Below are 15,683 nucleotides of genomic sequence, written 5' to 3'. Positions count from 1 at the left end.
GGTAAAGCCTTAACAGCAGAGATCTGTTGCGGCAGAACCTTACTCCTCTTAGGCGGAGTGTATTCAACTGATGACTGAGGAGAGTCAGAGCTAACCCAATGACTGCATCCGGGTTGTTGAACTTTAACTTCGTACGTCTGGCATAGGTCTGGACTTTACGTTTAAGAGGTCTTGAGACCTGAGACCAGCGTTACTCTGCCTTTATTTTCTCCCCTAAATCTCTTCTGCAGACGAGCAAAATAAGGGCTCAATCGTCTGCGGGTGGGAGTGACGGTCTCGGTAAGACACGCCCACAACCACCGAGGATACTTCTGTGCGCCGATCAAGGCCTGCTGAACCCTTATGCCCTTCGACATTGCTTCTCCCCTGGGCTTGGGAGCTTGCAAGAGGTCCCGGACTGGGAGGACGACTGGCGCGCACAAAAGTACCCTCACGCACAACACTGACATAATTTGCGCTAATCACTTATCACTTTGATTTCTGTTTACACTTATTTCACTGAACTCGAAACTTTAAGTGGTTTGTACCTGAAACACGCAATTCTATCCTTTCTCAAAAGTTAGTAATTGCGAAAACAGAATTACAATGTAACAGAAAAATCAAATGAAAGATAATTCAGTGGCTGGAAAGAGACTAAACACTAGATCACTCTAGAAACGTTTAGTTTCTTCCCCTAAAGAGACTAGGGAGAAAAGCAAAAACGATAACGACGTTACTCGTACGCCTGGCAGGCTTGAATGAAACGTTTATCCTCTTTCTCCCTCCGTCTCTATCTCTCTCTCTCTCTCTCTCTCTTGACTTAGAACCTGAGAGAAGAGCCCAATCATATATATCGTTAAAGCATATTATTGTTAAAGGAAAAAACTGAAAAGTTCCTTTAGGATCAAAACCATTAAGTTAAGAAAGAATGAACAAAACGCTAGACACGGTTACTCTTACTGCAACGTGAAACCGTGAACATTCTTTCTCTATCGTAACGATAGAGTGCAAGTTGAACGTTCTGAACGTCAACAACTGCAGAGACAAAACAAAACGTTAGTTCAACTTTGAAAACAGTACGAGACTATCAAAGAAATTCTTTCAAACTCTGTGGCGGAAATAGCATAATATGTTAACAGGTAAAACCGAAATGACGGGCTCAATGTTAATTAACTTCGGTACCAAGAAAAGACCGCCTACTATTAGGAAGGTCGAATATAAACAAATATAAAAATTAATTTTAATAAGTTTATAATAAAAGGAAGTTAATCGAAGAGGCCTATAAGAGGCGGAGAGATATAAAATAAATCTATAACTTTTGTTAAGCAAAATTAAGAAAGAGAGTCTATACTCTCTTAGACACCAACACTTCCGTCTAAGGGAAGGGTCGGCCATTGAAAGGTGAACGAGAGTTCATACTCTCTTCGTCACCATAATTAATCAAATTAATTCCAAAAGCTAACTAAGCTAATATAGAAGTTTCCAGTAAAGCGACAGCCGAAATCAAAGAGAAATACTTCACCAAAGTCGTGAAAATACTCCAAGAACATAAGCGTATCCCAGAACGTCTTGCCAGAAGCACGACAGAGGAATAATTGAGGAGGTGTCAACAAGAAGTACTTGAGTACCTGGCCACAGGTGGCGCTGGTAAGTACACCCCCTTCTAGTATTGTGATAGCTGGCGTATCCCTCCATAGAATTCTGTCGGGCAACGGAGTTGACAGCTACATGATTATCGGGTAAGTTTAATATTGAAAAACTTGGTTTTGTAAGGATGTTTCAATGATGGAAATAATAGTACTGGGTAATGAATAAATAAAAAATCACTCTATTTGCTCGCCTTCCTTCCATGGTATGACGTTATAAGACATGTGTCCTTCTTCCTCTTTACCCTTAAAAGTACTTATCCCATTAACTCAAAGAAAAAAATCTTAAAATCAACTTATAAATTTGATTAAAAGTTATGTTGAAATAAGCTTGAAACTCACCTCATCTAGCCATTCCAAAGGTAACGCCTTTCCTCCTTTCAGGTTATGTGTATTTTCAATACACACTAAAGTAGTAACAGGGTAGAAGGGGCTGTTATCTCGAGTTAACGTCCGCAATTCAGACAGAGAGAAAGTTCCATCAGGCAAATTCTTAACTGTACGGTGATGAACGCCCCCAACCTAAAGGTAAACAATTAGGGGTACATAAATATACCAAGACATTTCCCCCAATTTTGGGGGTAGCCGACATCAAACAAATGAAACAAAAAAGGGGACGTCTCCTCTCTACGCTCCTCCCAGCCTGACAAGGGACTCAACCGAGTTCAGCTGGTACTGCTAGGGTAGCACAGCCCACCCTCCTGTGCTACCCTAGCAGTACCAGGGGTATATAGTACAATATATTTTTATCAGATATAAGGGAGGAATGTAGAGAGTAGAGGTCCCCTTTTTTGTTTTTGTTACATTCGTTGATGTCGGCTACCCCCCAAAATTGGGGGAAGTGCCTTGGTATATGTATGTATGTATAAGAATAGAAAGAGAAAATACACAGAAAACGAAAAAAAGACTAAGAAGAAATCAGAATTTGTATAACAGAAAAAAGGGAACACATTAAAGCCTAAGATACAGTGTGGCCTTTCAAAATTAATATGCCGACTCGAAATTACAAACAGATTAATGTACAATAATAAATATAAACAACTTTGCTAAAGTACTGAAGTTTTGCATCATGAAATGTTATATTAAATCTAATATAAATGTAAACACGAGAATCCTTTATCCAAAATCCAAAAACTTTTGGAATGAAAAAGAAAAAAAAAAAACTTTCAAAGTCCTGTGAAGGTTCCACCTATAGTCCATTTCTTTTATCGAGGCATATTTGCCCTGACTCGCAGGGGTGCCCTTTTAGCTGGGAAAAGTTTCCTGATAGCCGATTGGTTAGAATTATCTTGTCCAACCAATCAGCGATCATGAAACTTTTCCCAGCTAAAAGGGCACCCCTGCGAGTCGGTGCAAATATGCCTCGATAAAAGAAATGGACTATAGTAGCCTACAGCTCATAGGACTCCTAACAGTCAAAGTTTTGAATGCAAGGCCTATCATTTTACTGTTAGCAGTAGCTTTTTGCTCCTTATCTATCCAGATAACAGCCTTTTTATGTGCTCAATGGTTTAAAACTATTCAAAATGCCAGGGTATATACTTATAGCTAATAGGGAAAAGAGAAAGAGGGAGCATTTATGTCAATTTCAAACAGAAAAAGTTTAAATAGTAGAAAAACTTGAAAGTGTGAAATGTCTGACTCGAGGATGTTCGGTGTCGGAACAACTAAGGCTTGAAGAAAGAGAAAAATAACTGTTGATTTTCTATGCTGAGTAATGAGCTGAAGTTAATGAAAAGAAGAAAAATCATTACACAAAATTACCCTAGATGTGATGGAGTTAGTTTGGCGCTGTATTTATCTTCTTTTAAGCAACTGTATTATAAAACATTTTGATAGCATTTTTATAAATATAAAAACAAATGATTAACGAGAATATGATGTAGAATACAATCTTTAACTCCAGAATATGATTTAGAAAATAATCTTTAATTTATGGGATATCAGATCCACTTTCAATGATTCAGCAATTCATAACCAAATGATTATGGAAACAAACTGAAATTACCTAATTACAGAAATAATTTTGACATATGACATCGCTGAGGCTTAAAAATTGGAAGATTATCATCATTATTATTACTATAGTCCATTTCTTTTAGCGATGCAGATTTGCACTGACTCGCAGCGGTGCCCTTTTAGCTCGGAAAAGTTTCCGGATCGCTGATTGGTTGGACAAGATAATTCTAACCAATCAGCGATCAGGAAACTTTTCCGAGCTAAAAGGGCACCGCCGCGAGTCGGTGCAAATATGCATCGCTAAAAGAAATGGACTATACTTGCTAAGCTACAAACCTAGTTGGAAAAGCAGGATGCTATAAGCCCAATGGGTCCAACAGGGAAAATAGCTTAGTGAGGAAAGGAAATAGGGAAATATACTACAAGAGAAGTTAAAGAAAATTAACATTAAAATAAATCTATTATAAATAAACTATAATAACTTCAAAAATAACATGAGGTCATTCCACAACTTGGTCAGGTCACAGCTGGAATAAAATTTCTAATACTGTGTAGTATTGAGCCTCATGATGGAGAAGGCCTGGCTATTAGAATTAACAGCATACCTAGTATTACGATCAGGCTGGAACTGTCCAAGAAGATCTGAATGTAAAGGATGGTCAGAATTATGGAAAATCTTATGCAACACGCATAATGAACTAATTGAATGACGGTGCCAAAGATTAACATCTAGATCGGGAATAAGAAATTTAAATGGACCGTAAGTTTCTGTCCAACAAATTAAGATGAGAATCAGCAGCTGAAGACCAGACAGGAGAGCAATACTCAACACAAGGTAGAATGGAAGAATTAAAACACTTCTTTAGAATAGATTGATCACCGAAAATCTTACGCTTTCTCAAAGCCAATTTTTTGCGCAATTGAAGAAGACACAGACTTAATGTTTCTCAAAAGTAAATTTCCTGTCGAGAATCACACCTAAAGTTTTAAGAGAGTCATTCAAAGTTAAAGAATCACTATCAATGCAGAGATCTGGATGTTGAGGAGCCACTGTCCTTGATCTACTTACAATCATACTTTGAGTTTTGTTAGGATTCAACTTCATACTACATAATTTCCCCCATGCACTAATTTTAGCTAGATCTCTATTAACCCTTTAACCCCCCGGATATTTAGAAATTTCCAACCCTTAACCCCCAGGGGGTTATTTTTTTCCCAGCACATTTTGCAGTATATTTTTTTTCAAATTGCTCTAACAGCCTTAATTTTTGTCATAGAGAGGTCAGGTTGATCTCATTCTCTTGGAAAATGCCTGAATTTTCTCAAAAAATTATCAAAAATATGAACAAATAAATTTTCATAGCATTTTTTTGCAAGGACGTACCGGTATGTCCATGGGGGTAAAGGGATGGCTTTTGTGAAACGTACCAGTATGTCCTTTGGGGGTAAAAGGGTTAAGGGATTCAGCAACCCCATATCTACATTCAGGAGATGGAATTGATGCAAAGAGGGTAGCATCATCTGCAAATGCAACAAGCTTGTTTTGTAAGCCAAACCATGTTATGTGTATATAGTATGAAGGATTGGAATAATACTAAAAATGACACTCCTGCTACTAAAAAGAATTATAGCTGAGTTGTTAAGAATTGTTGCATCCTCACTAAAAGCAAGGTAGCTGATTGATGGATACCTTATGATTCAGATGGCACATGCTTTAGTAGATTATCATACGTCTTTGGTCAGTTAGATTAAAGGCTCTGAAGTCTGGGGACATTCAAAACCTGGGTAGTTTGTAGCGCTACGGCCAAGCGTTCTAATTTGCTTATTATCGCTCCGATTGTTATCTTGTATAGAATAAAAATGTTTGGAAATGGTCTACGGATCTTACATATGTTGTGTAAGGGGGGGTCCGGGGGGGGGGGGGGGGGGGGGGGCAGCCCCCTGGGTAAGGACACGGCTTTTAGCATAGGTTAGGTGGGTTTTTTAAGTTATCTTCTCCCGCCAAAATCGTTTTTAGAACGACGGCCACAGTTCAGAATATTCCCGTTTTCTACGGGATCTGGCCGTCACCCTACAAAGGCTACCAAAACCTCAAATGAGGGTACTTTTGATTGGTGTAAAGAGATGAAATAAAGAAAAATTTCTTCTTAAAAGTCACAATACTACTCACTGAAGCTCATATCAATGTTATACCCAATAAAAATGGTATTTTTATTATAAAATAAATTTTTAAATATACATACCGGTGTGACGATCTGAACGATCCCCCGGTCTCAGAATTCTCCTTGACATTGTATAATGGTTCTTTTCGGCCATTAGCTCGCTTCGCTCGCATGAAAATAAAACATCAAGCTCGTACGTACTGGCAAGCGGTAATGTTGAGCTGCGCACGCTAACATTACAGGAAAATAAAACATAAAGCTCGTATGCACTGGCGAACGGTAATGTTCGCGCATGCGCAGATTATCAAGGAGAATTCTGAGACCGGGGGATCGTTCAGACCGTCACACTGGGTAGTTACATATATATAGCTTAAATGCCGCGTCAAGACGCGGGATTTAAGCTATATATATGTAACTACCAGGGAAGTTACATACTTAAAAATGGCTTTTTGTTCAAAGATTAGCTCACCTGTGCAATACCCCCTTGAGCCCACTGATGTAAATGACTCTCATCTCCAACAATGACCTCTGAACCTCTGCCCCAACAGTGAGCTAATACTGAAAATACAAAAGGAAAAATTCTCAAAAGGTGAACATAGTGACTGATCATTGTGAAATCTTCTCTTATTGATTAAGACTATTAAATCAACAAAAGATATCTAAGGCTGATTCACACCTGACACTCACACTCACGTGCACGCAATTGATCGCGCTCAAATATTCTTTAATGATAAACAGGCAGAGTATTCAAACCATCCAGTCAATCATTTTCGCTCAACTCCAGTCACGGTCACAGTCAAGCTCACGATCAAAGCAAAAGATATTTTGAACGTGCTCAAACTTGAGCAAGAGCTATACCCGCAATTCTAGAGCCGAAAAATCACACATGGTTCACCAATGCCAACACAAAACAAACTGAGCTCAGGAGAGCTTGAGTGGCATATGTAAACACACCAGTAAAATGAGCTGAGTGACTTGGGTGTGAGCATGAGCGTGAGTGTCAGGTGTGAATCAGCCCTTAATCAGATCTACAATAAAAATCATGATACAGTAATCATTTAATTAATGGTATAAAATCACAAATTTTAAAACTAATTTGTATTTTTCCTAGCTATAAAAACAGAGTCCTTTATGTAAGAAAGTTTTAAGCGTGCGAGTTGGACACCCATCAACACTGTTAACGAGGTAGTTAACCCTTTTACCCCCAGGCTATTTGGAACTTTCCAACCCTTAACCCCCCGGGGTTATTTTTTTTTTCAAGCACATTTTGCAGTATATTTTTTCAAATTGCTCTAACAGCCTTAATTTTCGTCATAGAGAGGTCAGGTTGGTCTCAATCTCTTGGAAAATGCCTGAAGTTTCTCAAAAAATTATAAAAAATATACACAAAAAAATGTGAATAGCAGTTTTTTACAAGGACGTACAGGTACGTCCATGGGGGTAAAGGGAGGAGTTTTGTGAAACGTACCAGTACATCCTTTGGGGGTAAAAGGGTTAACATCAGGTGGGAGCGAGGGTAAGGAGTCCCATAAAGAAAGATGGCTGAAGAGGAACGTTTTATATAAAGGATGCTGGTTTGTTTAGTTGAAAAAAAAATACAAATTACTTTAAAAATTTGCGATTTGTTCTACGGAAATACACACCAACGTCCTTTACGTAGGGAAACTCGCTGCTTAAGGGGTTGGCAGTCTCCAAGAACCGAACTGCAGTTCTTTTTCTTCCCTCGGAAATATCCATCTACCTTGTCCCAGTTAACACCTCAAAATGTTAACTCTTTTACCCCCAAAGGACGTACTGGTACGTTTCACAAAACACACCCCTTTACCTCCCTGGACGTACCGGTACGTCCTTGCAAAAAAATGCTATAAAAAATTTTTTTTTCATATTTTTGATAATTTTTTTGAGAAAGTTCAGGCATTTTCCAAGAGAATGAGACCAACCCGACCTCTCTATGACAAAAATTAAGGCTGTTAGAGCAATTTATAAAAAATATACGGCAAAATGTGCTGGGGAAAAAATAACCCCTTGGGGGTTAAGGGCTGGAAAGTTGCAAATAGCCTGGGGGTAAAAGGGTTAAATTGCCATATTTGCAGCTTTGCTGTTATAGTTCTCCTATGTAAAGAACGAGGGTTTGTATTTGTATGAGAACAAATGTATTATGTCATCAAGACCACAGCACAGAACTATGAGAAATCTCATACTGTAACCACATAAATAGTTATCATCTATTTTAACCCTTTTACCCCCAGGCTATTTGGAAATTTCCAACCCTTAACCCCCAGGGGGTTATTTTTTTCCCTGCACATTTTGCAGTATATTTTTTTTAAATTTCTCTAACAGCCTTAATTTTTGTCATAGAGAGGTCAGGTTGGTCTCATTCTCTTGGAAAATGCCTGAATTTTTTCAAAAAATTATCAAAAAAATGAAAAAAATAATTTTTATAGCATTTTTTTGCAAGGACGTATCGGTACGTCCATGGGGGTAAAGGGATAGCTTTTGTGAAACGTACCAGTACGTCCTTTGGGAGTAAAAGAGTTAACATGACATAATCCCTGCAAGTTTCATTACTCTACGATTAAAATTGTGGCCAGGAAGGTGTTCATCAACAAACATAAAAACGGTGGGTAAAACATAACCTCCTTCCAACTTCGTTGGCATAGATAACAAGCTCCCAACAAATTCCAAATCCAGTACTAAATTCAGGATTTGCAGATAATTAAACTAAAAGGATAAAAATTATTCTTAAACCTTCAGAGACTTAAATTGATGCAAAACATACGAGGGATAAAACACACTCAAGTTCTTGCCTACTGCATCACTAACAGCTTAACCCTTTTACCCCCAAATGACGTACTGGTACGTTTCACAAAAGCCATCCCTTTACCCCCATGGACGTACCGGTACGTCCTCGCAAAAAAATGCTATAACAATTTTTTTTTGCATATTTTTGATAATTTTTTGAGAAAATTCAGGCATTTTCCAAGAGAATGAGACCAACCTGACCTCTCTATGACAAAAATTAAGGCTGTTAGAGCAATTTTAAAAAAATATACTGCAAAATGTGCTGGGGAAAAAATAACCCCTTGGGGTTAAGGGTTGGAAATTTCCAAAGAGCCTGGGGGTAAAAGGGTTAAAACAATTTTCTTTAACCCCTTGCTATACATTCAATTTTTATGATACGATAATGTTCTGGTCTCACTTTGACACTGAAAAAAATTACTGTTTTTGTGGTAGCTTTAATAATTAAAAAAAATTTTAGTCTCAGAATGTCATAGTGTATCTTAGCTGAAGAATTTCTTTACCTTTTGTAACAATAATAAAATAACAATTTATAATTTCTTTTTGCACCAGTCATCTAAAAGGGATTTGACGAAGAAAAAATCTATTTCTGGGCAAGAGACCTGTGCCACCCAGTGAAATGCTCCTTTTACATAATTTCTAAGGTAAAAACTGCTATTTATAATTTCTTTTTGCACCAGTCATCTAAATGACTTTATAAAAAACACACAGTTCTGGCATCTTTGGCATTAAACTACAAAGTTACTTTACAGATAAAAGCCATAAATAATTGTTTGATCATATCAAGCTAAAAAGACTCTTTATATAACTTTCAATTCTACGGAAACTGTCAAACTTACCACAGATAAGATTGGCCATAGTACCTGAGGGAACATACAAGGCGGCTTCTTTTTCAAGGAGAGCTGCGACTTTCCTTTCAAGAGCTGTAAAATGAAAAGATAAATTTTATATGAAAGAAAAAAAATACAAAAATTAATTCTTATTCTCATATACATAAACTATAAACATAAATAAGACAATAACCCCTCAACAACCCTGGTTAGTCAAGACAGCAGGGGTGGCAAGGTTCAACACTTTACTTCATTATAAAGTTCCCATGACAAAATTATGGTTCTATTTCTAGTGTTGTTCACAGCCCCTTGGATCCTAAAACTAGAAATGATACTACCATTGGCTTTCAAAAATACAAACTTTTTAATTCAAGATCCACCATTTCTACAAAACTTAAAATACATTAATGGGTTAAATTTCAATATTAAAAAAATAGATCATGTCTTGAAGTCTTACTTATGAGTAATAAACTTTACATATTTCTTGCCAAAAGGAGAAGAGTTATGTCTCAAGGTCTCCCTTTTCTGCCAATACAGTCTGCCTTGAAAACCCAGATTTTTTTCATTTAAATATTTTTAAAAATTTACCCATATTATCAGTTGTTACTTTGTTTTTCAATGAAATGTTCCCAAGCAAACCTATTCTATTTGCTTCCTTATTTCCTTTCCCCACTGGGAGAGCTCTGGGTGATAGGAGGATAGATGTGAGAGGCAAGAGAGCGTGCTAGAAATAGGAATGAATGGCGAGCGATTGTGACGCAGTTCCGGTAGGCCCTGCTGCTTCCTCCGGTGCCTTAGATGACCGCGGAGGTAGCAGCAGTAGGGGATTCAACATTATGAAGCTTCATCTGTGGTGGATAACGGGGGAGGGTGGGCTTTGGCACCCTAGCAGTACCAGCTGAACTCGGTTGAGTTCCTTGTCAGGCTGGGAGGAACGTAGAGTAGAGGTCCCCTTTTTGTTTTTGTTTCATTTGTTGATGCCGGCTACCCCCCAAAATTAGGGGAAGTGCCTTGGTATATGTATGTACTGGACTATTTTCCCTGTTGGAACCCTAGGGCTTATAGTATCCTGTTTTTCCAACTAAGATTGTAGCTTAGAAAGTAATAATAATATCTTGTAAACATATCCCCAATCAGTATTTCTAAAGCAAAGAAAACCTGCCCATTAAAGTAAGAATGGGTAGTTAGCTTAAAAAATGTGTACAGGAGATTTTCTTGCCAGCACTGGTGTCATAGGTTGAGCCTTTGCATTCTTTTTAGGCTATGGAGGGGCACCACAAGGATCACTGACACTTCAATCACACCTTTACCACAGGAGACATTGTCACTGGAGACATGGGGGAGAGGTGGCCTTAGCTACCAGCTCCCTCAACAAGGTCATAGAGGGTCTACATGATAAACCTAAGCAGGCCCTGGCCTTCCTAAGGTCAAACTCATTGACGGCGGTCTGTGAGGTAAAGGGAGAAGAGCCTCCAATTTTCAAGAAGGTGAGGCAAACACTGGGGGAATCCCAAAAGTCACCAGAATCTGAAAAGCCTGCCGATGTAGCTCCACAGGATCCTTGATCCTGACACATACTCCCCAGGGACTATGCCAGGGCAGTGGTAGCAAATGCAACAAATGAGATAACGGGAGAAGCGAAGACCTTCTCAGTGTATTCTTGGACATTTCCGAGATATACCCAGCAGAGGGCTCAGCTCTCTCTCCCCCTCTCTCAAGGCATATGCCTTCAACTGCTCAGGAGGACACAATTTACACCTGATACACATGGAAGATTGGAAACAATCACACCATCTACAAGAAGTACAAAGAGAGTGTGGATCTACAGTCAGTTTAGCCATAAACTGGTTGCAACATCCACTCTTTCCTCAGGTAGTAAGAATTTCTTGTTTCAAATCCCTAATTACAAGCAACAGGTAGTATTCACTTCCTTTAAGAAAATGAAAGAGGAAAAAGCTGGGTAAGGCAACATTACGTCCATACTCATTGCGGCCAAGAACTAAAATTTTTTAGAAATAACTTGTATTTTTCCTATATACAAACCATGAGTCATTTAAATGGGGTTACTTCTGAGCAAAACTAGTTATGCCATTTGAAAAATTATCGAGGGTGTAGCAATATGGTATGACTGCATCACCGTCCATCGTACCGTAAGTATGATGTTCCACATGGCTGATAACTCACCCATCTTCTGATAGGTAAAGAGATTGGCCAGCAGTTTTTCTTGCCTTGTTTAATCTCTTTCTTTTATCCGTTACAGAACGTGTGAAAAAAGCGTGTGTTAAGTGTACTTCTCCTGGTATTAAAAACCCCCTTATGAGACTTTCGTGAGAAGCCTTGACGTTGATCCGCATCCATTAGGTCCTACATGCCGAGAACATAGACGCTCATCAGAGTCCACTTGTATTGTGTGTCGGGAGTGGTTATCCTTCCAATAGAAGTTCCATGGAAAGATACATGGCCCACGGAAGAAGCAGGCTAAATGCACTCGCTCTCCTCCAATTGTTTCGGCTTCGAAAAAGAATTGGTAAGACAACATAATGTCCGTACTCTTTGCAGCCGAAAACAAAAGTGAAGAGCTCACTACCTGTCATTAAATACAGTACCTATTAACAAATTCAATGGCCGTTCCAGGTCCGTCGAAGACACTGTTCCTATTTTAAAGGTGGAAAGGTTTGTTTAAGCCCTGGAACAAATACAAGAAAGGCTTTACTCTACCACTGGAAAACTAAAAATACACAGATGTATGGACTGCCACCTACAGCTGAGGTGTCTGTAAGATTGTATAGACACTCTAATGGCTATTGTAATGCAATTGTTTGGCAACCAAATTAACTAATATCTTATGACATTACTCTACCAGTGGAGGACTAAAAATACACATATGTATGGACTGCCATCCAACAGCGGAAGTATCTAAGATTGCTAGGACACTCAAATGGATATTGTAATGTAATGCTTTGGCAATCAAATTGACTAATATTTTATATAATAAAATTCAGAGTAACTTATAACTAAAAAATTAGGTAACGATGATGATTGTAACGATGATGATCATAACAATAATTACAAAATAGACTTAGAATGCGTCTAGGGAAAACGATAAAGTTTTAAATTGTCAACTAAACTGGATATATTTCAGGTCATTCCATAAAACCACTTCTTACCAGTGACAGTTGGGTCTTCCTGAAACGCATCGTCCCCAACTACGGCATCGTACATGAAATCTTTCATAGCTTTACTGGGACGTGTCCCAGTGTCACTCCGCAAATCAATAATTCTCTGAAAGAAACCTTAGTCTTTAACAGAGTATGACATCCATCTCATTATACTGCACTTGATTATTACTAAACTAGATTTTCTATTACAAAAGTTATATTAATTACATAGTTTTATACTGTACTATACAGTGGCTAATTAAAATATATGAATAATGAATACAGCATCCAGTGAAAAACGATTGCCATCTTTAACCCTTTTACCCCCAAAGGACGTACTGGTACGTTTCACAAATGCCATCCCTTTACCCCCATGGACGTACCGGTACGTCCTTGAAAAAAATGCTATTTTTTTTTTTTTGCATACTTTTGATAATTTTTTCGAGAAAATTCAGGCATTTTCCAAGAGAATGAGACCAACCTGACCTCTCTATGACAAAAATTAAGGCTGTTAGAGCAATTTTAAAAAAATATACTGCAAAATGTGCTTGAAAAAAAGTAACCCCTGGGGGTTAAGGGTTGGAAATTTCCAAATACCCTGGGGGTAAAAGGGTTAACTAATAATGATGAAGAAATACATGAATATACATTATACACAAAAAGCATTTTCATGCACTTAAACTTTCAAATTGAATATCAAAACAGAAAAGTTAAAACAGTCATAACCACAAGACTGTTGTCGATGATAAAATTTCTCTTGTTATAACATAACTCTTAAAAACTTGTTTAGATGAGCAGTATGCTGGTTCTAAGCCAATTTAGGGAAGTAAAATATTACCATATTGATTGTTCTTTGTTGTTCAAAAATAAAATTTTAAATTAATATGGTAAATTTAGAATTAAATTGGAATTTTCCTAACTATACATACATGAGTCCTTTACATAGGAGAATGATAACAGTAAAGCTGGAATATAGCAGTTAAAAATTATAGCGAGGTGTCAACAAACAGCAAGTAGTCACCTGCCAGTGGTGGGGAAGCCGATCTCAATCATGAAGAAACTGCCTCCATGAGGAGGCCAGGATCAACCAAAGCCGATCTCAATCATGAAGAAACTGCCTCCATGAGGAGGCCAGGATCAACCAAAGCCGATCTCAATCATGAAGAAACTGCCTCCATGAGGAGGCCAGGATCAACCAAAGCCGATCTCAATCATGAAGAAACTGCCTCCATGAGGAGGCCAGGATCAACCAGTCGTCAAGAAACATCCAAAGACGTATCTCTCGCGAGCAGGCCAAAGCGGCTACCAAGGTGAATACCCATGTGAACGCCTCGGAAGCCATACACATACCAAAACACAGTCTTGAACTGGTACACCGTACCACAGAGGGAGACGTTGAGGTACTGTTGCCTCAGCTAGTAACTTTCTTAGGTAATGTAGGGCCTATCTGATACCTAAGGTAGCCCAACTTCCTTAGGTCAATCCATCGACTGCAGACTGTCTGATACCTAAGGGATTCCCTAAGCAGCAAAGCTGAGACATACCAACGTAGATCCAAAGACTAAGGACCCTTGCATATCAATCCAGAGGCATTGTTCTCTAGTCTTGGTTAGTGCCATAACCTCTGTACCATGGTCTTCCACAGTCTTGGGTTAAAGTTCTCTTGCTTGAGGGTAAACTCGGGCACGCTATTCTATCTTATTTCTCTTCCTCTTGTTTTGTTAAAGTTTTTATAGTTTATATAGGAAATATTTATTTCAATATTGTTACTGTTCCTAAAATATTTTATTTCCTTGTTTCCTTTCCTCACTGGGCTATTTTCCCTGTTGGAGCCCCTGGGCTTATAGCATCCTGCTTTTCCAACTAGGGTTGTAGCTTAGCAAGTAATAATAACAATAATAATATGCACAATGGTGACAGCAACAGAGAAGTGTTCCTCGAGAAGATAGACCATGGAGATATCTGTGAACAGACATACCCTTATGCAAAAAGGGAGCGTGTATCTACAGCAGTTAGACCAACCAGCTGCCAATACCACCCTTCTCTTGCCAACAAACGTCTTGGTTCCTTTACACAATTAAAAGCTAACATTCCCCTCCCGACAAAATGGAGAAAATGAATAAGTTTCACAGCCACTTTCTGTAAATCCGTACACAGCAGAAGTCAAAATAAAAGTGAATGATTTCTGACAGGAGAGAGGTGGGGGTCCTTACCCAGCACCCTCGTCAGTTGAATAACCACTTGTTATCCATTTTTAACGACTGATTCCAGCTCGCTCCTAAGTAATCACCCTACTTAAAGGACAAGGGTTTGTATGTCGCGTAGAAACAAATAATTGATTCACCTTTACCTGGGGGCATTTTCCTTGTCCAGATGACTCGGTTAAAGTCAAGATGCAAAATTATTTTGAACAATCTTTGTGTCAAATCTGAACTTTAGAACTATTGCATTATGAAAATTGGGGTTCAAACAAGAGAGAAAACTAAAATCTAGATATTCTATAAGAATAGGCCTCCTCAATAAATACTAAACAAGGAAGACAGTAAACAGTCAGTTCTCGATATTCGCAAGTTCTACCTGCAGGGATTTGGTCATCTGCAACACAGAGAACCGTATAACCTATTAAACAAAAAATCTGTACTGTGGGTTACTTAGTGTAAGTCAACCGTGCATAGGTAATGGAAGTGAGTAAGTAGGTTAAGAGTTAACCTACATTAGGGCAGCAAGTATTCACAGATGCTTGCTTTTCGCACCTGTCTTTGTTACCTAACCCATACGAATAAGGAGTGCTGACTGTAATAACGGGTATAAAACACTAAACTAACAGCCTGGAAGCAATGAAACAATTTTTAACATGGAAAACGAAATAAGAAGTGAATGGGACAACAGGAAAGAATGTTCACCTCTATGTGTGGTCTTACTACAAGCTAGACTGCAACTTATTACAAGTACCAATATAGTCTAAATATATAATAAGCTTGATAGGAAATATCTGGAAACAAATTATCTGCAAAACAATGGCTTGTACCTTCATGAGAGCACACTATGTTATGTTTTGATATACGGTACAGAACATGTAAATGTTTTACACATACATACATACATACATATACCAAGGAACTTCCGCTAATTTTGGGGGGTAGCCGACAT

General features: G+C 38.3%; 1 protein-coding gene across 1 annotated transcript in view; it reads right to left on the bottom strand.

Moving 5' to 3' along the window:
• Window positions 1–15,683, bottom strand: part of LOC137650161 (uncharacterized) — an 81,319-nt gene that overhangs the window by 51,776 nt on the left and 13,860 nt on the right. The window contains exons 4-7 of the mRNA XM_068383320.1: window positions 12,543–12,657; window positions 9,385–9,468; window positions 6,216–6,304; window positions 1,968–2,147 (exon numbers count right to left, since the gene is read on the bottom strand). Coding sequence (XP_068239421.1) covers window positions 1,968–2,147; window positions 6,216–6,304; window positions 9,385–9,468; window positions 12,543–12,657 — 468 coding nt within the window. The remainder of the gene's footprint in view (window positions 1–1,967; window positions 2,148–6,215; window positions 6,305–9,384; window positions 9,469–12,542; window positions 12,658–15,683) is intronic.

Source organism: Palaemon carinicauda, chromosome 11 (assembly GCF_036898095.1).
Source record: "Palaemon carinicauda isolate YSFRI2023 chromosome 11, ASM3689809v2, whole genome shotgun sequence".
NCBI lineage: Eukaryota > Metazoa > Arthropoda > Malacostraca > Decapoda > Palaemonidae > Palaemon > Palaemon carinicauda.
The sequence above is the reverse complement of the archived record's forward strand: the minus strand, read 5'-3'. Positions and strand labels throughout refer to the sequence as shown.